This window comes from Mus caroli, unplaced genomic scaffold, assembly GCF_978045245.1.
Source record: "Mus caroli unplaced genomic scaffold, Mus_caroli_1 scaffold_9, whole genome shotgun sequence".
NCBI lineage: Eukaryota > Metazoa > Chordata > Mammalia > Rodentia > Muridae > Mus > Mus caroli.
This window is the reverse complement of record NW_028227264.1, coordinates 98,761,230-98,785,976: the sequence shown is the minus strand read 5'-3', so window position 1 is coordinate 98,785,976 and position 24,747 is coordinate 98,761,230. Positions and strand designations below refer to the sequence as shown.

Below are 24,747 nucleotides of genomic sequence, written 5' to 3'. Positions count from 1 at the left end.
CACTCCAGTAACAGGGGCAGAGCTAGAGCTGCGACCAGAGGTGATGTCCATGCAGGAGCCTCTGAGATTGAACTAGTCACTCTGGGCAAGAGGCTGACCCTGCTCTTTCTCCTATGCTCACCTCTTGCTCTGTGTAACTCGAGGCAGTGTGTGCACTTAACAATGCTGCACACAGCAAAGCATAAGTGGGCAGAAGGAAGAGGGCCACAGGAGATATCTCCAAAGGCAGAGGGAGTACTACTGCTGTTTCCGCTCCAACACAAGACTTCCCTTATATATATATTAGGTCCATACCTCCCAAGACCTGGGAGATTTTTAGTACAATATTTCATGTCTATTATTCTTCTTTGTTTTGGTAAAATGGTCTTAAGAGACTGGCTAAGATTTTAATAGGAAGACAAGCCTCTTCCTCCTCTAGAAGAAACTCTGGAGAAAGCTCTACATTACACACTGAGCTGGCAGAGTGTTTTCAGTGAAGACTATAAACTTTGGCAATATTTTGTACTACACAGGAGTTTTTACTTACAGTACATTTTTCTTATGCTATTAAATATTTCTTTATATGTGACCTAATATAAATATACCAAATCACAAATTCACAGCGTAGAACGTTACTGCTTAGGACCAACTGGCATTTATAGCACAGAGTACTACCACTGACGTCTGCACAGATGATACAAGTGCCAGAGAGAAGAAGTGCATGTGTACATATGTACACACACACACACACACACACACACACACAGGCACACATACACTGAAAGAGAGAGAGAATGGTTCCGAGATACTGTTCTATATAAATTCTCTCAGACCAGGTTAGCCCTAAGTGCCTTGCTAGTGACTGTCTGAGTTTGCCTTGCCAGGATAACGCCCCTGCTCTGTTAGTCTCACATCCTACATCCTGGGACGGCTCTGCCTATCTTACTCAGGGCAGCGGCAGGCCAGCCCACCTGGGTTAGGATGTTGAGTTGTTCCATAATGTGCTCCAGCGCGTCAGCCACTGCCAGCGGCACGCTCCTCAGGCTTTCGGAGGGCACATCACTTACATCTTCTGGTCTCTTTTTCACAGTTGTGGATGAACATTCTGGCATTAACAAAGGGTTCAAGAAATACCTACAGATGTCTTCACCCTTGCCTGGCACAGCTCGACAGGTGGAATCCATCATCTTTAATGTCATGGAAAAGACAGAAACAAAGTTTCCAAACTTAAATAGTATATATACACATATGCATATATAAATATATATCTAACAGTTCCAGATTATCTTTTTATGAATCATTTTATCTTCTTTATATAACAGAGTACATAAATTATAATAAAGAAACAAAGCTAACAATGTAGAGAAATTTTTACAAAATGTTTTGCAAAATACTTCCTATATGCCTGTCTGATCAGGAGTTTTACCATTTAAAAGGAGTGCCGAATGAAGTTTATTTTTCAATTTAAAGTAAACATCTGGCTCCATTAAGATGACATTTAATCCCTTCAAAAGGAAAATGACAAGTGCTGGTGAAAATGTGGAAAATGTAAATTATCATGCTCTGCTGACTAATGGGTAAAATGCTGAAGCTGCTATCAGAAAAGTTTAGAAATTCCTCACTGAAGTCATCACAGAATTACCATATAATCTAGCAATGCCACTCCAATATCCACAGTGACCTTCCTCACAATAGCTTAAAAGGAAGCTGTATCTATTAGCAGATATGTGTGCAAAGAAAATATAATATAAACTTGTAGTGTGATATCATTGTAAAATGAAACTGATATTCTACATATCTGATACTATATATATTTCACTAATGGGGAAAACCTTGAAAATCTCATATTAACCGAAGTAACTAGACATTCAGTGATCCTGCTTATATGTCATTCTTCCCACAGAAAGATTCAGGGATGGAAATGTGAGGATTACTAGTGTCTAAGAGAAAGGGTAATGAAAATTAATTGCTTAGTTGGTAAAATGTTTCTATTTGGAATGCTAAAAAGTTATGAACACCGGTCACAGAACATTATGAGTTTTGTGACTAAATCTATAAGTAAATTGTATACGTAAAAGTGATTTATTTTAAAAAAAGGTAATTTCTTTGTTACATATATTTCACTACAATAGAAAAAGTCCTCCAGTTAAATAGGAACGAACTGTTAGAGTATAAACTTAAGAAAATTCCATTTATAATAGCATCAACATTTAAAATATTTAGAAATTAATTTAACAGTAAGTGTCAGACTTGTACAGTGAGAACTATAAGTCATCCCTAAATGGAATTAAAACTCCAACCAACTGGAAAGATACCTCATTCCATTTCTATGGTCTTCAATGAGAAAAATCAACATTGTTAAGATGGCAGTACTTGCTGGGAATGGTGGCAAATGCTTGTAATTCCAGAACCTGGAAGGCTGAGGCAGGAGAACCTTGAGTTCCACGACAGCCTGGACCGTCTCTGTGTTGGTACTGCATAAAAAAGATGGCAGTAGCTCCAACACTGATGAATGTACTCAGAGCAGTTCTTACCAAACTTCCAGCTGTTTCCTTTTACCTACAGTTTAAGTTGACCTTAAAATCCACACAGAAGTGCAAGGAACCAGACAACTGAAATAACACGAGAGAAAAAACAAGACAGAACAAACAGACAGTGTACTCCAAACTGTGAAACCTACCAGCAAGTTAGAGTAACCAACACAGGGTGGAACTGAGCGTGGAGCTCAGTGGTACAGTCCATTGCCTAGGGTGTGCCTGTCCCTATATTTGATCCCTAGCACCTTCAACAGACTTCTAGATCAATATGACAGGTCTGACAGGTCATAGAATATAATACATGACAGGCTATCTATATCTATATATATCAGAAAGAAACCCATATACTACATGGTCAGCTAACTTTGGGCAAGACTGTCAAGAAAATTTAATTTGGAAAATATAAATTGTTTCAACAAAAGATGTGGGGGAAACTATATACACTTGTGAGAATAAACTTGTGCCCTGACTTCATGCCATATACAATATTAATTCAAAAAAGGTCAGAGGGCTGGTGAGATGGCTTAGCAGATAAGAGCACTTGACTGCTCTTCTGAAGGTCTCGAGTTCAAATCCCAGCAACCACATGGTGGCTCACAACCACCTATAATGAGATCTGACACCCTCTTTTGGTGTGCCTGAAGACAGCTACATTGTACTTTTTTTTTTTTTTTTTTCGAGACAGGGTTTCTCTGTATAGCCCTGGCTGTCCTGGAACTCACTTTGTACACCAGGCTGGCCTCAAACTCAGAAATCCGCCTGCCTCTGCCTCCCAAGTGCTGGGATTAAAGGCGTGCGCCACCACGCCCGGCCCTACATTGTACTTATTTATAATAATAAATAAATCTTTGGGCCGGAGTGAGCAGGGACTGAGTGAGTGGGGTCTACTGGAGAGAGCGGGGTTGACCAGAGTGAGCAGAGGTCCTAAATTCAATTCCCAACAGCCAGATGAAGACTCACAACTATTTGTACAGCTACAGTGTATACTCATATACATAAAATAAATAAATATTAAAAAAAAAACCCAAAACCCTAAAAACGGTCAGAGACTTAAAGAGAAGAGCTAAGACTATAAAACTTTTAGAAAGAATCAGGATTTTCCTGATCTGGACCTGAGACTGTCCCACCTGTTGACACAACATGACAATTTTATTCACGGCTGTCCAGGATACGTATGGCCTGGGTGAGATATTCCTGAACTATACAAAATGTACTTATGCATAACACCAAGATCAGGATGACAAGGTAAAAAATAAATTGGATGTAATAATTTGTATAATAAAAATGATACCACCAAGATAGCGAAAACAAATGAAAGAAACTATCTTTGAATCAAATACTTGATAAGGGCCTTGTACACCGACACAAAGATTTGCAATTTAAGGATTACAGATACATAATGTAATTAAACAGCTAATGATACACAAATGGCCAATAACCTCACAAGCATATCTTGAACATTATCAGCAATAGCAAATCGAAACTGCAAGGACATTGACTTCACCTGCACTAAGATGGCAGAAAAGAACAACGCAGGGTAACACGTGTCAGCGGGATGCTGAGAACAGGGAGCCCTCAGACACTGCTGGTGAGCGGACAAATGTAGATGCCAGGAGACATTAAATATGAAATCACCATATGACTTAGCAAACCCACTTGTAGATCCAAACCCAAGAGAGTAAACACTTATCCACTCAAGCTGTGTGAAAATGTTCACGGCAGCATTGATCATGATGTTCAAGAAGATAGGAAGAATCCAAAGGTCCAACTCCATGACAAGGAAGGAACACAAAACAGCAAATCTTCACTAGGATTATTTGTTCACAAAAAATGGGAAACTGATGAGTTTTACAACTCAGCTGAACATTCTAAGCACTGAGCTAGACATCAAAGGCTAAATATTAGCCAATACTATTTCTATAAAAAAAAATCAAAAAGAGAAAATATGGTAATGTACTAAACCCAGTGGCTGCCAGGGGCTGAGGACGAAGAACAAGAAGGAGACACTGGGAATGCAGCTGGGGATGGGGTGGGGTGGAACACTGTTTTAAAAGTCCCTTGGGAGTGACAAAATGTTCTTTAGGGGCTCAAGAGATGGCTCAACAGTTAAGAGCACCCATTGGCTGCTAGAGTTCAATTCCTAGCAACCACATGGTGGTTCACAACCACCTTTAGTCCTGTCCCTGGGGATCCAGCGCCCTCTTCTGGCTCTCAAGACACTGTATGCACATTTAAAAAATTAGTCATAGTAAGCACAACATTGTGAATTAAGTACCAGTGAAGTGCACACGTCAAATGAGTCAATTTTGTATTACATAAAATTTCTCATTAAAGTTATTATGAAAATAGGACACAAATAAATACATGCCTCAGAGGGTTGTTTGTTTTTCCAGTCTTAAATTCCTGGTGATTGCTAGAGGTCTGGGGGTTCCTGGCAGAGGTTTGTTTCTCTGCTGACAAAGCAACACGTGGAGCTTGCTCCAAGCTTTCTCCATATCTGCTGATTCTAGCCTCTCAAAGATTCTACAGGTACTCTGCTGGCTTCCATGGCTTCCTCTGGTGTGCTAGCCAGGCTCAATCCTTTTGGCGCTCCAAACTGTACTCTCAGTTTTCAAACAAGACAGACACTGAGCAAAATCCAGCCTGTCCAAGGACACACATGCCACATATAGCGAAGAACCAATGTTAAGTCTAAAAGACGCAGAAGCCCTCCACACACAGAGCTGTGGGATGAGGCCACTGCTTTTCCTGACACTCTACCAGTTTTTAGGAAGGTGGAACTTTGGATTTCCCCTCATATATAGAGAAAATAATTCAATGTTTGTCAAAACTATTGAAAATAACCCGAGAATCCACTATTATTATAATAACCCGAGAATCCACTATTATTATCAGCTAGAGTGAAGCCGGGGCTTGTTCACACTAAGCTTTGTCCTCAGCTCCAGATTGTAACCTATTATGTGGGTGCTGGGAATTGAACCTGGGTCCTTTGGTAGAGCAGCCAGTGCTCTTAAACCTCTAAAGCCATCTTTCTAGCCCCAGGTCACTACTCTTAATTCAAACTAATTTTGATCATATGTCTAAAATACATCTTTGCAATCCCACCGGGCTCAGCAGACCTAGCTGCCCAGAGTCTGTTTACTGAGGAGGTATTTCCATATATTCACATTCACCCTCACCTGAAAATACTCCTGCTCAAAGACGGCCTCTCTTGTTCAACGCTTCTGCTTCTCTACTCTCCTAGCAAGGCCAAATCCTTTTCAGACCGCAGCTTTCTGCCTGACTGTTCTGTACTTAGAAACATCTCTGACCCCCCCCCCCCCCATGAAAGCCAGGCCTCCTGCTCACCAGCATGGTGCCTTCTTTTCCTCCAGTATTGTAAACAACAGCGTGTATGGCGACTACCTGCCCATTACTTTTCTTCTCCAGGAAGTCTCTCCTCATGGCTCTAACTCCTAACACTAGCAGGTCTTGACTTCTGATGGTCTTAATTATCATACGAAGTTTTCAGTGCTATCATCAGGAGTTGAAAGCAAGCTCTCTATAACCAAGATTCCCTCCCTCCCTTTGTTTTTAGAAAACGGGAGTCATAAGTAACACATTGAAGTGTTTCTACAGCCACAAATAATAATGATACACAAATGGCCAATAACCTCACAAGCATATCTTGAACATTATCAGCAATAGCAAATCAATAGCCCAGCCCTTCGTGGTAACAGGTCCCAACTTAGTCGGTACAGCAGCTCAATCAATGAACTTGCACAATGCAGTCACACTGGTCATTAAGAAGAAAACAGAGGGGTAAAAGATTAGCAACATCGGAAGTCAAAGCAATAAAGGAACTCCAATAAAGTTTAATAGTACTTTTCTTGTTTGGAGACAAAAAAACAGATTACCATCACAGAACATATGGGCATGATAAGAAAAGAAGGCATGCAGGCAGGAAGGCAGTCCTTACCCAAAGCATCAGCCAACCGATGTCTTTCAATCAAAGGAACTAGAACCTACATATTAACTGATTCATTTCTACTAACCAATCCTACCTTTGCCTCCTGTCTGTAGAGAAGAAACGTGAGATGCACACATTATTAAAAATTAAAAAGGAATTATATTATCATAAAATTGTAAAGCAACAATGTATCGATTTTGTGCTGATGAAGTGAGTCTATAGTAGTTAGTGTCGGGAGTGAAGGGTTCGGGGCTCGACACCAGACCGAGCATTTGCCAGCGCCACCCATGCAGGTAGTGTGGTGCTCATGCTCAAGGGCTCTCTGCTGGGCTGGGGAACTACAGACATGGCTGGTGCTAAGTGAGCAGAAAACACAGGAGGCAGAGGACTTTAGAGCTGGTAGGTTCAAAACGGAAGACAGCACATAGCATCTCGGGTACTGCTGACACCCCAGCAGCAGAGCACAGGGACACATTTGTCAGAAAACGAGACCTTCCTACAGTGGCCATCATCAGTGCTGTCGCAAGGACTATGTCATACACAGTGCTTCCTTGGTGACGTCTATAGTTCTCTTGGGACCCACTTTATGGATGGAGACATAGTTTCCATCTAACTCTCCTTTGCTGTCAAATAACATCTACCATTGCTGTCAAAAACAACTGGAGAAAAAATGCAGCCCAGCCAAGGCCTGGAACAAACTACAGTAGCGGAATGATCCTTGTCCATAGGTTAAAAGGTCCCATTTTTCATGTAGTAAAAATAGAGTAAAAGAACAAGCTGCTTAATTGCAACAATTCCGAAAGTCACACTCTACAGATAAGCGAGCCAACCAATTCCTGAAATGTCACGTTAATTTTTGTGTAGAAGGTATTTTCATTTACACTAGAAAATACAATTTTAAAAACATATTTAATTTTTAAATATTCTATTTACGTGTATGTGTGGGTTTATGTGTGTTATGTATGCAGAAGCCAGCGGAGGCCAGAAGAGGACTTCAGTCTCTCAGAACCAGGATTACAGATGGCTGTGAATCTGGGTCCTTTGCATGAATGGTTCTAAATGCTGAGACATCTCTCCAGCCCCAAAATATATTTTAATTTTAGTTGAATTGAAGTTGGCATCAGGAGTCTTCCTAATCACTCTCTAATTGAGGTAGGGACTCCCACTTGAACCCAGAGTTTGCTGTTATGGCAATTTTGACTTAGCCAACTTGTTCTGGGATCATCTGTCGCTGTGTTCTAAGTGGGCTGTCACACCTACCTGGCAATATGTGGGTTTTAGGGATTCAAACTCTGATCTTGATGCTTACACAGCAAGCTCTTTAACCCTGGGGCCATCTCCCCTGCCCTGATAGGAACTATTAAACAGAAGGAAAGCTGCAGAACACAGAATGGCAAGGGTGTACTAACTCATTACAGAGGCAAGGTGGGCAGTGGCAGATCTCCCTGGGGCTTTAAAGAAGTCACTGTTATGTGAGACCAGCAGCTCAGCTACCTAGGCAAACAAACTGCACCACCTTGGTGCTAGGAAAATAGACAGAGAAACAATGAACCCAGATGGAGTTTTTGTGGGTATGCAGGACAGACAGACAAAGGGATGTAAAGGGACCAAGTGACCTAAGCTGCCCAGAGAGAGATGGAGACATGGGGACCAGCAATGAAACTGCAGATAGCCTGGTGGCTGGAGTGTCTTCTGGGGTTTACAAGTCATTAAATGGGAGGGACAGCAGTGGTGGCCAGAGTGGGAGGCACTAAGCAAAGTTTACCATCAGCACAAAGGATGCAGCCTGTCCCCGAATTCCCAGAGCACCCTGACAAAGCAGGATGGCCATCCTTCATAGGTGACTGAGTATCGCTCTATGTTGGGTGCTTTTCCTAAGATCAAAGCCATGCTAACATGAGTAGGTGGGAAATAAGAAAAAGACCAAAGGCCTCCCCTGTTGAATCTGTCACAGGGCTACCACAAAGATTTCATACTCATCTCTACATTCTTACAACACTAGGCTGTTCACTTTGAACAGCGTACTACATATTCTTGTGAAAACTGATCAAGTTTGATTGGCTCCAATGCATTTCTAGGATAAAAATTAGGAAAATGTTATGTGAACTGTTTCTTCTCCAAAACTAAATTTACTAAGTTTAGAAAGTCTTTTCTCTCTCTCCTCCCTCTGTTCTGCCTTCCCTCCCCCCACCCTAGATGTTTGTATAGCTTTGGCTGTCCTGGAACTAGCTCTGTCCATTAGGTTGGCCTTACAAGTGTTAGAATTAAAGGCGTACACCACCATGCCTGCCCCCCTCAAATCAATCAATCAATCAATCAATCAATCAATCACCTAACTAAACAAACCATACTCAACCATGATGGTTAATTTTGAATAACAGCTTCATAGGGTCTAGAATCACCCAAGATGGGCCTCTGAACAACCATGTAAGGGCTGATCTAGATGTGGTGAGTTAAGGAGAGATGACCTATCCACTTTGGGGACAGCATTTGATGAGCTGGAGTTCTGGACTGAAGAACAAGGAGAAAGCGAGCTGATGGCCCACACGTAGTGTTTCCCACTTCAGTGCTCACTCCTGAATCCATACTGATCTAGAGGGGTTGCAGGTGTACGATTTCTCAGTATTCCATGCAATGCCAGCAGCTCTCTCACACTTCTGACAGATTTGACCTCAAACTCAAAGCCAAAATAAACTCTTTCTTTCAGATACTTTGTTGCAACAACAAAACAAGTCAACTAAGAAAATAAACCAACAAAACCAACCAACCAACCCAACCCAACCAACTAACCAGCCAAAAAATTATCCAAATAAACACATATGCAAAAGCAGAAAAATGCAAAAATGTTAGGCATAAAGTTTTTATAGAGTCTTGAAAAACAACCCTCCTATGGAGTTGTCAACTAGGATATGAGTATGGGAATGAGTTTATTCCTTTGAGAACAACAGCCGCGGACACAAAGCAGCATTACTGTTGTTTGTAATTGTGATTTCCAGATTAGAGACGGACGTGTTTTGAAGGCATGAGTGGGTAGAATCCTGGACAAATGGGATTTATGTAAAAACGCCCTGTGCTTTCATTTTTCACTATATGACTAAGAAAGCACAGACCCTATTACCAAGTCTTTAATGGAAGACCCTAATCCCAACCAGATCTGGAAACCTGCACCATAGTAGACATGCCGTAACTAATGACTTAAGCACTGTCTGCAAACATCTGGGGATTGGGACCTAGGAATCAGTGTTCTCTCTTCTGAATCAGCCCTGAACTGAAAGGGCAGCACACGCAAGCACGCATGCTCTCTCAATCTGCCGTGTAAACACGACACTAGTGCAGCTTCCTGCCAGCTCAACAGGGGGGATGATGACCATTACTTTCTGTAGGTCCTATTGTTCCACTTCAAAGGGCAGTCAGAGTAAGAAAGTCAGACTTAGTCTCTCTTTTACATAGAATTCCCCAAGAATCATATATATAGTATGCTAATGTATAGTTATCTTTCACTGTTTTTAAAAGGTATATATGCATGCACAATGGTGGAATGCTTGCCTAGAAATACTGAAGTTCTAGATTTGATTCCTACCACTGCAAAAAATCAGATTCAAAGTTAAGGTGCTTGTTGTTTTTCCAGGAGATCTGAGGTCAGGTCCTATCACTCCCTCGGCAGGAAATCTCAAAGCCATCCACAGTGACACATCTCCTTCAACTTTGGCACACCTCCTGATTCTTCCCAAATAGTTCCACCAACTGGGGACCAAGTTTCCCAACACATGAGCCCAGGGGGACCATTCTTATTCATATTACCATCTGCCCAACAGTATGCCAATGACTAAGACAAGCTCACAGTGTTTCCTGCCTAATAAATGCTAACCAACAACAAATGCTAGCATGGTGTCAGTCTTAGCAAAGGCTGCTCAAAGCAGTGGGATTAGCTTGCCCTTCCACAGCCTCTCCTTTACTAAGACACTTAAGTGTTACATGTGTAAAATAATTCTCCTCCTCCTCCTCCTCCTCCTCCTCCTCATCCTCCTTCTCCTCCTCCTCCTCGTCCTCATCCTCCTCCTCCTCCTCTTCTTCTTCTTCTTCTTCTTTTTTTTTTTTCTGAGATAGGGTTTCTCTGTGTAGCCCTGGCTGTCCTGGCACTCACTTTGTAGACCAGGCTGGCCTCGAACTCAGAAATCCGCCTGCCTCTGCCTCCTGAGTGCTGGGATTAAAGGTGTGCGCCACCACGGCCGGCTACTATATTTCTTTAGTTTGAGATATTTAATATGTATATCATAAATTTGATAAACAATCTAATTTAATCTTTGGCCAAGTTTTAAAAAATATTTTAGTGTTTTTTGAAATGAAATCTAATCCCCTGGTTTCCCCCATTGTTTCTTTCCCCAGGCACCTTCCTCTCCCTTGTTCTCAGTTCATTCCTCTGTGTCTTTAGCTGTTGTTACATATATCCATACATATATGTATTCCTAATATAAATACCACCTGCCCAGCCTGTGTAAAGTTACTTATCTGTATATGAGTTCATGAGGTTGGGCAGCCAAGTGGGGGGCTCTTCCCAGAGCAGATCTTAGTTACTTCTAACTCTTTGACTAGGGTTGAGGTCCCGTGAGATCTGCCTCTTCCACGTTAGCATGTCTACTGGCAAGCATGTCTATTGGCGTCATCCTTGAGTAGGTCATATTTAGGCAGCCATGTTGGTGAGACTTCATGGGCATAGCTTCTCTAACAGTTTTAGAAGGAGAAATCTCACAGCAAGTTTCCTGTTCCTCTGGCTCTTACAGCTCTTCTGTCCCCTCTTGTGCTTGTGTTGTCGATGTATCAGGCCTTGGCATCACATGAACAAGTGACTTGTTCTCTGCATTTTGATTGGCTGTAGCTTTCTGTAATGGTCTCTGTTGCATTTCGTTGCAGAGGGGTTTGCCAAGTCTTTACTTGGTTTATTTCTCTCTTTCCCAATGCAGGTTTAGGAGCTTTCTATATTCTGGATACTGACCCTCTGTTGTGCATTAATGCACTTACTACTCTGGTTTACTTTCATTTTTCTTCTGTGAGTGTTTGTTTTGGAGTTAATATCTTTTCCTGTGGAAGGAGCTTGCTCAAGCTCACGATCCTCCTGCTTGAGTCTGCGTTATGATTCCAGGTGCAGGCATCACGCCTGCTACCAAGTGTTTGTTTCAAATGTGGCCAAATTTATCGAACATTTCTCTTATTATTTGTCTATTTATGTTTTTCTTTTATAGAAATCCTTGCTACTCAGAACATATAAACATATTTTTTTCTGATTTTTTTAAAGCTAGTATTGCTTTTCATCTTAAAGTCTTTGACCTATCTGGTACCAGTACTGTTTGTGGTTAAAAACCAGTATACATTTTTCTTTTTCTTTTTAAGAGATTTATTTATTTTATCTATATGAACGTTCTAGTTAAATGTAGACCTGCATTCCAGAAGAGGGCATTGGATCCATAGATGGTTGTGAGCCACCATGTGGTTGGTGGGAATTGAACTTAGGATCTCTGGGGGAGCAGGCAGTGTTCTTAACCACTGTGCCATCTCTCTTGCCCTGTTTTTAGTTATCATATTGCCAACTGTCCCCACATTTATAAGCAGACTGCCCCGGGAAGAGCCCATCCTCACAGAGCTGCAAAGTCGTCTTTGGTGTGGTAGATGAGCATGCTGTGTGGGTGTGCATCTGTGTGTCCATTATGGATTGGTCACTTTTACTGCAACAGCACCACACACACTCACAGGTGAACAAGCCTGTCACATTTCTTCAACATTTTTCTGGGTGTTTTGGGTATTTTGCATGTCCACATTAAAACTCACTTTTGAGGATTCTTTAAAAATCTTACTGGTCTGCTTATTAGAATTGCTTCAAATTTATAGACTCATTTGGAGGGAATTGATAGTTACATTGTACTGAACCTCCCTATCTATAATCATAATTACTCCTTAAAATATTAATCAATATAAAACTTCATGTTATCCTGACACAGCAGCCAGCCTAGTGGTCTCTGAATCATTTCCATTAGGTCTGCAGATGTGCGCATGCCACTGTCAAGTTTTTTATCCTACAGTGTATACTACAGAAGGCCAGCCAAATAACAGGTAAAAGCATGACATGCCTTAAAACGAGAGAGAGAGAGAGAGAGAGAGAGAGAGAGAGAGAGAGAGAGAGAGAGAGAGAGAGAGAGAGAGAGAGAGATATCCCATCTTACAAATTATAAAGTTTACTAAAAATGTATTTTTGAAAAAATATTTACCAGCTTTACTTAATCTCTGAGAAAAGTATTATTCCTTGATCATTCTTACAAGCCACTATTTGCTCTTTCTAAAACTTCCTGTGCCAAAATTAGCAGAAATGAGTTGTGTGTTAAAGGTAATTCTCTTTTTTTTTAATTAGGTATTTTCTTTATTTACATTTCCAATGCTATTAAAAGTAATTCTTAAAAGCCATACATAGCAACCAAACCAGGCTCTGCTCACTAGAATAAGACTTCATCTTCTAGACTGTACCTGTGTCTACAAAGAGGCAATTTTTAGGCAGGAATTTATCCAGGCATTTAACAGGGCCACATTCAAATCCAGCAATTATAGGACAAACATTTCATCATTTATAGGACAAACATTTCATTTATTGTTCTATTCATCATTAGGCACAATGTGAATATTCTAGCAGGATTAACCACTCTGCGCTGACTGTAACAGTAATATATGCAGAATGTGGTATTGAAATCCATCCTTCAGTCTTATTTATACCCATTAGGTCATCCAGAGAGTGAAGGCTTCTATGTGGCCACAGTATACACAGTGTACATTGTATTATCTAATTTAATTTGCATTTATAAAACAATGAAGTCTTTACCCATTTTCCAAAACAGATAAACCCTGCCCTTATTCCATCATTACAGTAACTCCGTTTTTCTTAAGACAATTAGTAGCTTTTGCTGGTATTTCTCCTAATGGTGACATCACCTAATTGTGTGTGACATCATATAACATGGTGGTCATGTATATGTGCACTAAGTCGCACACTGGATTTTCACCCTTTGTCTTCTATGGCTTCACAAATGACCTAGGATCGCTTGACCTCTTAAGTCTCAGTGTCCTCAGAGCTGAAGCAGAAATGATAATATTGGGATGCATCACATGGCTGTTGTGAGAATTTAGGTTTATTCTGCAGTTTGTATTAAAATATAGAACCACCAGTACCATCATACCCCCTCCCCCTTCTAGACTGAATCTTTACAGAAAGAGGATGCTGTAACCTTGCTTCTTTCAGACAGTTGACGACACGGTAAATATTACTGTGGAAGGCACACAAAGCAATAATGAAAGTTCTTGAATTGAATAATTACTTGAATAATGAATTAAATATTTCTTTATTCATTATGCTCCATTTCCCCCTCCTTAAATCATAGGCTATTAAAGGGAGTTTAATAGTTAAAATAATGGACTAAATTAAATAAATTAAATAAATAACTGAATATATATATATATGTACACACACACACACACATATATATATATATATGAAAATTTTCCAAATGAAAGTGAAGACATTTTAATACTATGTTTGTCACAGACAGTTGTATGTGCTCTCTCACATGAGAAATCTACCTTCAAATATATGTTATTTACGGTGTTCAACCCATGGTTCTTGTTGAGAGCAACCGTTTCAAATGAGGTCTTTGGTAGGAGGATGTCTTAGGGAGGGCGGATGGTAGCTCACAGGTAATAGAAGTGGAAAGGCTCTAGTGGGGGTTGAGTGGGGGATGGAAGTGATGAGTGGGATGGGGAAAGCCAGTGAAACAAAGGGGCAGTGGAACAGCCAGCCGGAAGCCCACACTCTTTCAACTAAACAAAGAAAAACATGCCAGGAGGGAGAGATCCTGTAAGGCCAGCACACATTTTCCCATTGCAAGCATGGTTGTTAGACAAATCCCCAAGGCTAGGTATGAGATAATGAGGTGTTGGTCAAGGAAGTCCGATGGCAAGGTCCCAATACTGAATACAACACATACCCCTGGTTGCATGGTATGGAGAGAGCAAGCTGTCACAGAGCCAGAGTCCCCCACACCCCACACTCACACCTCACTTTCAGAGGGGCAGAAGGTGCTCTCTAGGCTGCTGAGGGAGAAGAGTTTACAGCATCAACCTTCCGGGTAAGTTGTGCCCACTTGTGTAATTGTGATCTGATTGGTAGAGGGGTAACCAACTGTTGTCTGATTAGATTTATAATCCACTTCACAGGAAATAATTCTTATGTGGTACTCAAAAGCCCATGAAGGGGGAAGATATAAGGAGCTAGGGATAGGAACTGAATACTGTTGTTTGCTAAACTGACAAATTCAAATTTATTAATATCCAAAGACAATGAGCAGTTTTAGCCATAATCAGAGAAGCCTCCAATTCAAGTGATTTAAGATCAAAGCAGAGTCTATGGCTATAGAAGGTTCTGAGAATTAAGAGAGAGATGAGTGTTCATCCCTAAACAAGACATTTTAGAGCATCCTCTCCACGACTGTGGGGATTCTGCAGCAGATGGGGCAGAAAGGCTGTAAGTACTGGGAGATGGGGAGAAAGACTGTGAGACTCCATCTTCTGGACAATACCCAGCCATTGTAACCAACACTCAACAACTCCCAGTGACTGCACTGGGCTTGCACAAGACTAAGCCCATCAACAGACAGACAAGGATGGAAGAGGGACGCAGGGAGCCCCACCCTCACTGATGTACTATTGAAGGATCCAGGGAGCTCACCCTTACGGATGCACTATGTCCAATGGATGGATTTAGGGGAAGTTACTGCCATTAGCTTCGACAGTGTATCCAGGATGGTCCCACCACACTCCCCTGGATTATATCAGTGCACATAGATAACTTTGGTTAAATCAAATGGTTCATACAACACAACTACGTCATGAGTCTGGGAATGGATTATTATATAGCACAGGAAGAGCATGGGGTTGATAACAAGGGAAGGAAAACAGGGAATGTGGGAGAGAGAGTTACTGTCATACACTATATATAAGTATGAAACTGTCAAAAAATAATAAGAGATTGTGTGATGGAGTAATTAAAAAAGCTTTCAATTTCAGTCAGATGAAAGAAAGTCTATAATAAATTTGAAGTATAGATAGCACTTTTAAAAAATCCTATTCCCGGGCTGGTGAGATGGCTCAGTGGGTAAGAGCACCTGACTGCTCTTCCGAAGGTCCAGAGTTCAAATCCCAGCAACCACATGGTGGCTCACAACCATCTGTAAAGAGATCTGACTCCCTCTTCTGGAGTGTCTGAAGACAGCTACAGTGTACTTATATATAATCAATAAATAAATCTTTAAAAAAAAATCCTATTCCCATTATTTTAGCAGACAAAAATAATTTTCTAACACTAGTAAGGGAACCAATCAAAAATTAGGTCATTAGCTGTATTAACCTCAGCTCAAATCCCCACCTGAGGCGAGCCTGGTGTACAGGCCTGGGATCCCAGCCCTTGGGAGACTGAGACAGGAAGACTGTTCTAAGTTCAAGAGAGCCTGGCTACAGAGGTAGTTGAAGGCCAACCTGAACTAGCAAAAACCTGTCTAAAGAAACAACAAATGGTAGCCAGTGGTGGTGGCACACAGCTTTAATCCCAGCACTCTGGAGGCAGAGGTGGGCAGATCTCTGTGAGCTCAAGGCTATCCTGGTCTACAGAGTGAGTCCCAGTACTGCGAGGGCTATGCAGGGAAACCCTGTCTCAAAAACAAAACACAAACAAAAGCAAAACCAAAACAAACAACCCCCCACCCCCACCAAAAACAAAAACAAAAAGGAAAGAAGAAAAAAGAAAAGAAAGGAAAAAGAAACAAGGTCCTCCACCCCCGCCAAACAAAAGAAAACAAAATAAAATCAGAACAGAACAAAGCAAAGATTACGTAACTTAGAATAGTTGAAAAGAAAAGTCTAAAAGTCTCAGAAAGAGCAGGATTTTCATAAGGCGTTAAGGCAATGCATTGTAATACATTTGTGTGTATGTGAAAGGCATAGATGTTTTCTCTTTTTGCTATTTTATTGCTGGAAACTGAGACAAATTAAAAAAATAATGGATTTCATAAAGTTTTTCTTCTTAATAACCATGAGGAAAAATAGCCCAGGAATACATATCATTTTAATAAAACATAGAACTCAGGTCTTTTCACAGATGCCGTGTGTTAAAGGGAATGGCCGTCCCTTTTCAGTCACGTGCAGACACGAATGCACACAGATGGCTGGGCAGGAAGTTCTGAGGAGGAAGTCTGCCACCACAAAGCATGTTCCTTTTGCCCAAAAGTACTGTCAAATGCCTACTTTTTATTTCTCGTTTCAGCTCAACAATCTATTAAATGACAGTAACATTTGAAAACCCTGTCTTGTGATGACACCCTCTGGTGAATGAGATATGACTGACAATCATATCATATCACATCGCCCTATTATGAAGGTGTAGTATAGGGTAGGGTCTCCTTTTGGGAGGGAGCCTTGCCACTTGACTGATCAGTAAGACTCTCATAACTGTCTTTCTAGACTGGATGCTCCATGCTCCAAATCTGCTTCTTCTTGCCTTAGTGCATAGAAGTAGCAGATCCGAGTCCTGTCCTCCGAAGCTCCGCCATTTTCTCTTCAGCACTTCATGATTCAGTGTGGTGGGTATCAGGTGCTTGCTCCTGTGCATGCTGGGATTGCTGCTGCTGCTGCTGCCATCACCTCCTGATTCTCCATGTCCACGGTCTCACTCTCTCAGCTTGCCTTTCTTACTCGGGTGATTATTCTGAAGCTCAAAACTGCTCTGACGGTCCTGGCAGAGAGCTTCCACAGGTTCCTCGGGTGAATATTCATAACCTAGAGTGACCCTTCAAGCACTCATGATTGCCTCATGACGACTGACTGACACATCATCTTCTCTTTCCGGCCTCATCTACAATCCTCAGCTCAATCCAAATGCGGTGGCCGAGTGGTGCTGCTCAGTTCTCTGAACCCATTTCCTTCTGAAGCCTCCTTGCCTTTGCAGCTGCTGACCATGCACACTGTGGTCCTTTGGTTGTTATTAAAGACATTCTTATAACTTCAGCTTGAGTACTGGGGACTTCCGAGAGAGATACTGTCTCTGATTTAACTCTTCTGTCACCCGTTTAGCTGTTCAGGGGCCATGCTTGTACACACCTGCGCACTCACCTCATGCTCAGACATACTGTCTTCTCTGTAATTACTCCCACAGCAATTCAGGAATCCGTCATTAGAACTAGCCTTTCCTTTGTGTGTGTCCACTGCTTCATATGTGTGAATATGTATTCATTATGTAAGTATTCATATTCAAACGAATGAATAGGTACTCACGACTGAGTGCCTTCTGCTCACACCTCCCCTCCCCTCCTCCTTCACTCTTCAGACCACTTCATTCATAGTGGATTCTCTCTGTATTACTTCATCGAAACAATGCTTCAAAGGGTTACCAATAATCTCTGCTGCGTTTGTGGGAGACTTCTTTCCTGGGTTTTCAGATGCGCTGACTGCTGCTCTTTTGGAATGTCATTCTTACCCACCGGGCTGTCCGACACCATTTGCTGTTTTCTATACTTCCCTCTAGTGTTTTGTTATTTCATTAAATGTCTCAAGGCCCAGCTCTAAATTTAAAGTTTTTTTTTTTTAAAAAAAGATTTATTTATTTATTACATGTAAGTACACTGTAGCTGTCTTCAGACGCACCAGAAGAGGGTGTCAGATCTTGTTACAGATGGTTGTGAGCCACCATGTGGTTGCTGGGATTTGAACTCTGGACCTTCGGAAGAGCAGTCGGGTGCTCTTACCCACTGAGCCATCTCACCAGCCCCTAAATGTAAAGTTTTAATGGACTGTACATATTTGAGTTAACACAGTACTTGTACATGTTTTGAGGGCACAGTGTGGCATTGCCACACGTGTATACAGTGTATCAGATCAGGGAGGCTGTATTGGCTACCTTGGGGCATTGTATCATTTGTGTTACTAAACTTTCTTCTTCCCTGTGTTCTCTAGAAATCTTCTCTGAGCTTGCTTGCTGCTCCATTACTACCCACACGAAGAATATTTGTACAGTATCACTTCTACACTGCCCTTCCCTTTAAGTGAATGTATGTGTGATCTTGTACACTTGCTATCTATTAACATTACTGAATGATCCAGACACATCCCACTTAAGGTCCCTTGCCTCCATGAGTCATTTTATCACTTTACAATCTAGAAATCTGGAAATGATAACTGACAATTGGATCTTCCAACCCATTCCAAACCTTGTCAATTACATCACAAAGCTCTGAAATGAATTCCATTCTCTTGACCCCCAATAGTATGGGTTATTCCAGTTAGAGTCTATTTTTGTCTGGATTACTGACTTATGCTAACTGGGTTTATTGTCCTTGTTCAGGCACTAGGAAGATTAATTTCCAGTTGCAAAGGACAAAATGCATGGGTGATCCCGACGATCTTCTCCAGACTGGGTTTATAACATCTTTTTTTTGTTGTTGTTTTTTTGTTTTCTTTTTTGTTTTTTGAGACAGGGTTTCTCTTTATAGCTCTGGCTGTCCTGGAACTCACTTTGTAGACCAGGCTGGCCTCGAACTCAGAAATCCGCCTGCCTCTGCCTCCTGAGTGCTGGGATTAAAGGCGTGTGCCACCACGCCCGGCTATTTATAACAACATCTTAAGTTACCCAATCTCTAGGCTCCAGTCTTTTTCCCCCTTTTGTTCTCCCCTGCCCTCCTCTCAGGCAGTCTTTGCATTAGCTTCTGTATCTTGCTCTTCCCAACCATCTCCCACTGAAGCTTCAACAAGCACTTCTCAAACCCAACCTGAGGTGAGATCAGAGACTGCCTCTTCATTAAGATCCTACAGGGTGCTCAGGTAAACTACTCAGGGGTCAATCTGGAGAACAAGGCTTTAGACCTCAGGCCAGTGCCTCTCAGGAGACCTGCCTCTGCTTTCACCTCACCAACACTACTGGTTCGGCTGATGCTCCAGGGTCAGTTTCCTGTTTGCTCGTGAAACATTTCACAGTAGCTTTTGCTCAGTACTGTAACCCACACCGTCTCCTAACTTCCACTGACCCAGGCACATTTGTTTCTTGTGAGCAGAATATGACTCACTGAGTCAGTTGCTGACTTAAGTCTCCTTCCTTCATGATGCTGACCGACACCACGGAGTTCACTGCCCTAAAGTTAACCAAGCACCATGGAGACCGAGTTCATCTTTAGTTAACACTCAAGGCATTGCCCAGCTCTGCTGCAGTTCACTCCGCTGGGGTGTGCAGAGAAAGGCCCACAGGTCCATTTGATTTGCTGTATGTTGACTTTTTCATTCTCACAGCCTGGCTGGCATTAGCAAAGCCTACTGGTGCTCCAGATTCTCCTGTGCATAGGAGAAGCAGAAAAGCAAGCAAACAAAAACCAAGACAAACAAATAAACTAACCTAAGCAAAGGGCAGTCACTGCTGTCAGATCCAAATCACCGCCTTAGCGGGAAGAAAGGCCCAGAGGAGGGCAGAGGAAGGAGAAAGAGGTGGGCACTTTAGTGGGACCTGACTTTTTGTCATTGAAACCCTATTGCATAAGGCAGGCGTGGTGGTGCCTGCCTTTGATCTCAGCACTTAGAAGGCAGAAGCAGGTGGTTCTCTCTGAGTTCCCGTTCACCCTGCTTTACCACAGTGAGCTCCAGGCAGTCGAGTCTACACACTGAGACTCCGCTTCTAATAACAACAACAAGCGTACAAATAAAACAGCCCAACTTAAATAAAAATCATTGCTTAAATTCTTGCTAAATTCAGTTTTCCTATAGGAAAATGGTGTAGGAAAATTATATGTTGATAGCTGAACAGAAAGACTCGTGCTTTTGTATATAAAATAAGTCACAGCAGGGGGGTATAATACACGCGCTTAAGTGTACCAAGCACAGGTTCAGAAGAAACAACATCACTGTTGCCCAGAAAACTGCCTGCAAGGAGCGCCGAAGCCAACGCTAAAAACCACCGAGCACATTCACACACATGCTCACAGCTTGGATGTAAGGCCATTTCCTTTGACTAATCAATAACTAATAGTAACTGTCACACTTAGTATCAGAAAGGAACAGCTCTTAGCACTTAATCAAATGTAACAATGCTTTTCTGAGAAAACATGATGAGTCTCTAAATGAGAAGTTTTAAATATATCCTAGTGGGCTGTGGCTGACTTTGAGATTAAAATTAAAACAACTTCTTATAATCTAACAATGAGGCAAATGTGCTTCATTAAAAATACGTTTGGGGCCGGGCGTGGTGGCGCACGCCTTTAATCCCAGCACTCGGGAGGCAGAGGCAGGCGGATTTCCGAGTTCAAGGCCAGCCTGGTCTACAAAGTGAGTTCCAGGACAGCCAGGGCTACACAGAGAAACCCTGTCTCGAAAAACCAAAAAAAAAAAAAAAAAAAAAAAAATACGTTTGGGGGCTGGAGAGATGGCTCAGCGGTTAAGAGCACTGACTGCTCTTCTGAAGGTTATGAGTTCAAATCCCAGCAACCACATGGTGGCTCACAACCATCCATAATGAGATCTGACGCCCTCTTCTGGTGCATCTGAAGACAGCTACAGTGTTGAAGACAGCTACAGTGTACTTAGATTAATAATTAAATCTTAAAAAAAAAAAGTACGTTTGGACTGGGGCTGGAGAGATGGTTCAGTTGTTCAAGAGCACTGCTGGCTGCTCTTGCTTAAGACTCAGGGTCAGTTCACAGCACTCGTGGTGGCTCCTAACCATCCCAATTCCAGCTGCGGAGGATCTGATGCCCCCTGCTGGCCACACAGGTACCAGGCACAAACATATATGCAGGCAAAACACCCATAAACATTAAAAATTTTTTTTTCTTTAGACAAAATCTTGTGTGGCTGGACTTATGTAATTTAATTGTGTGCCAGTGAGATTGTTTTTCTCAGAACAGGAATGGGAGGAAGCTCTCAACTCATTAGTGCCCAAAATGTAAGAACACCTGATGTAAAGAACAAAATAAACTTTAAAATACTGGTATTTGCCGCCAAGACTGCAAATTCCTGCAAGTTGTCCTCTGCCTACACACACACACACACACACACACACACACACACACACACACACACACACACACACGTAAAAAATTAACATAGCATTAAAATCAGTATTTACTGAACTGTACAAACAAACATAGATTTTTCTGAAAGCACAAATCTGGAAGACTATATATTTTTTAGACAAATTCTTCTTCAGCTGATATTCCACACACACAACTGTCTTTGCTTTTTCCTTTTTTTTTTTTTTTTTTTTTTTTTGGTTTTTTCGAGACAGGGTTTCTCTTTATAGCTCTGGCTGTCCTGGAGCTCACTTTGTAGACCAGGCTAGCCTCGAACTCAGAAATCCGCCTGCCTCTGCCTCCCGAGTGCTGGGATTAAAGGCGTGCGCCACCACGCCCGGCTTTCTTTGCTTTTTCCTAATCATGAATTTGTAGTTCCATTAAAAATAAAAAAATATTTCAATTATACAGGACTTCAATATATTATAAATTATTATTCCCCAGTACATATTTCCAAATTTTGGGTATCATTTAGTCGAGATCACCCAATGCCTACATGACAGTTAGAGTGAATGATGTGACATAGTCAGCCTGAGAGAGTCAACAAAGTAGGACATCTTTTACTGACCAGAAAGGTCACAACAGAACTCAGTGATTTACAGAGTGTGACTGTTCCACCATAGGGACAAAGAAAGGACACTGGAAGACACAGAACTGCAGTCCAGGCTGGAGAGAAACTGAGTCAGAGTCCCTAGGAACTATGCTCTGAGGAGCCACAGTGGAAAAGATGGCACAAACTCTGCAAACAGCTACATTTCGTAAGAGTGCCTCATGATGGTAGGAATGATGACACACGCCAAACACAGTGGGCTTGCTCACAAGATTTTCCTCCCAATAAGCTAAGGATATTTATCAAGAAAACAGAGCTCTGTTAAAAAATGAAAGTCAGCAGAAAATACAATTCACTTTATGAAAAGAAAATTGCTGTAAACTAATACAATATTCACATCTACTCAACAAAGGCATTAACATCTGTACCCAGAGAACATCTGTAACACTGAAACGACAATAATAACAAACCCTAAAGAATACCCCACCTCAAGAACACATGTGAGAGTTGGTGACTGCCAAGTGGACCAGTGACAATGAAAGGAGGCGGGCTCTTGTTGCTATGAGACAGATGGACTATAAGACAGGTCAGGAAGCCACAGTCACATGTTCCAATGCCAGAGAGAGATGCATGCATCTTATACACAGTTCTTTATGATGAGGATGTGTGACACCCAAGTACAGCATACGACAGCATACGACAAGAATTTACATATTCTGCAAGAGCGTACAGGCAACGGGTAAAATCCAAGGTGGCCTCCATGAGCAGCAACCCGACGACCTCTTTCCCCATCAGTGACTATGCCAGAAATCTTCAATACATTTTCTCTCTCCTTCCTTCCTTCCTTCCTTCCTTCCTTCCTTCCTTCCTTCCTTCCTTCCTTCCTTCTTTTTCTACCTAGTTACTAAGTCAGCCTCCCTTTTACTAAGTCACCACTACAGTGGTGAAGCATGGATGTGGTTTAAACAATGTGGGGAAGGAAACTAAAACTAGGATTCTAAGTGACAAGGTAGGTGGCCGGGGTCTGAAATGTTTGGGGAGCAAGGAACTCAGAGTTAGAACTTGGTCCAGACCAGGTATTGCTGGCCGTCCACACCTCCTAGTTGTGTAATGCTGGGCAAACAGCCTAGCCTCTGTCAGGCTGATGTGCGAGGAGAGAATCTATGTGATGCTTAGACAAGGAGGTAAAATGCTAAGCAGTACATGAGAAGTGGTGGCTGTGTTTATGGGGACCACAGGAATTCGCTGAGGATACCTGTATATCTGACTCGGCAAAGCTGTTAAATACTCACCTGTGTCACCTCACTCCTCAGTGAGTGACACAAGCTATCAGCGTTAGCAATTATTCTCAAATTATTTTTATAAGCTAACACTCAGCCACAGAGTGTTCTGGTGGGCTGTTTTCTGGGAACTGGCTGAATAATCCTAAAGTTTGTATAGATAGAGAGGGAGAAAGGGCATTTTGAAGCCAAACAACTAACAAGGTACTGGTAAAGAGAAAACAGAAAAATAAAACGGAACAGAGGCCACAAAGGGAAGCCATGTCTTAGTGAATCACACAGGCAAGAGACAACGTGGACTGAGCACATGCTTTAGTTATCAATCTGCAACTGACAACTAAACGAATCTTTAACAACAAAAACTTACTGCTAGAAATAACACTTTAAAAAGAATACCTAGAGATATAGTTTTGGAGTTTCTGAGGGAGTTTTGTAAAGAATTAAAACAAATGTTAAAGACAGAAGAATAATTTTTCTAAATGTCAACACAGCTATCAAGAGTTAGGGCAAAAATGATAAATGAGGGAAACTTATTTGTAGCTTCCACCAAAAGGTCAGCCCTTTCAATTAAAATAACTTACAGTTCAATTTCTAAATGACCAAAACGATAGGCAAATGAGAAGTCTATACAAAATGTATACACAAAATCTAGACAAAAGACAGGCTGAAAAGCATAGAGGAACTAGAGAAATCCCTAAAAAATGAAATTAACTTGGTAATACTTCCTGTTTATCAAACCTGCTAATGCTTTACAATTTTCTAATAATCAGAAATAAACAAAAGGCTGGGAGGTTGGCTCAGCAGGTAAAGGCACTTGCCACCAAGCCTGACAGCCTGAATTTCCCTGAGTCCCAGAAGGCACAGGGTGGGAAAAGAGAACTGTCTCCCACTAGGTATCCTCCGACTCAGCGTCCATATTCCCATGTGCACGTTCTGCCCTCCAACACAGAAATGTAATGGAGTTTGCTGTGAGACGGCATTCCCTAGTAATGTCAGGAGCTACACCCAGGAAGTCACACCAGCACGACTGCCCACAGGTAGGCTGAACAGGGACATGTCAAAGTGGACAGGAAGAAGTCCACAAGGCCCCAATCTGACACAAAGCGCCAGCTGAAGGATGCTGAGAATGCGAGAGTGGTCTGCAAGAAAAAGCACACCAACTAGGCATCTAGGGTCAAAGGGCAGCCCCGAAAACCCACATCTAAGTACTGTGGCATGGACTGAGTAGGTGAGATTAGGGACATATGTGTACACATACACGCATGGGATAACAGTACAAGAGGACATGGATTTGAAAGGCAGTAGGGAGGGGTACATGAGA

The 24,747-nt window shown here is 41.8% G+C and overlaps 1 protein-coding gene across 3 annotated transcripts in view; it reads right to left on the bottom strand.

Moving 5' to 3' along the window:
• The window catches only part of Poc1b (POC1 centriolar protein B), a 99,253-nt gene that overhangs the window by 4,147 nt on the left and 70,359 nt on the right, over window positions 1–24,747 (bottom strand). For all 3 annotated transcript variants that reach the window (XM_021174527.2, XM_021174528.3, XM_085843118.1), the window contains one exon: window positions 951–1,166. In XM_021174527.2, the coding sequence (XP_021030186.1) occupies window positions 951–1,166 (216 nt within the window). The remainder of the gene's footprint in view (window positions 1–950; window positions 1,167–24,747) is intronic.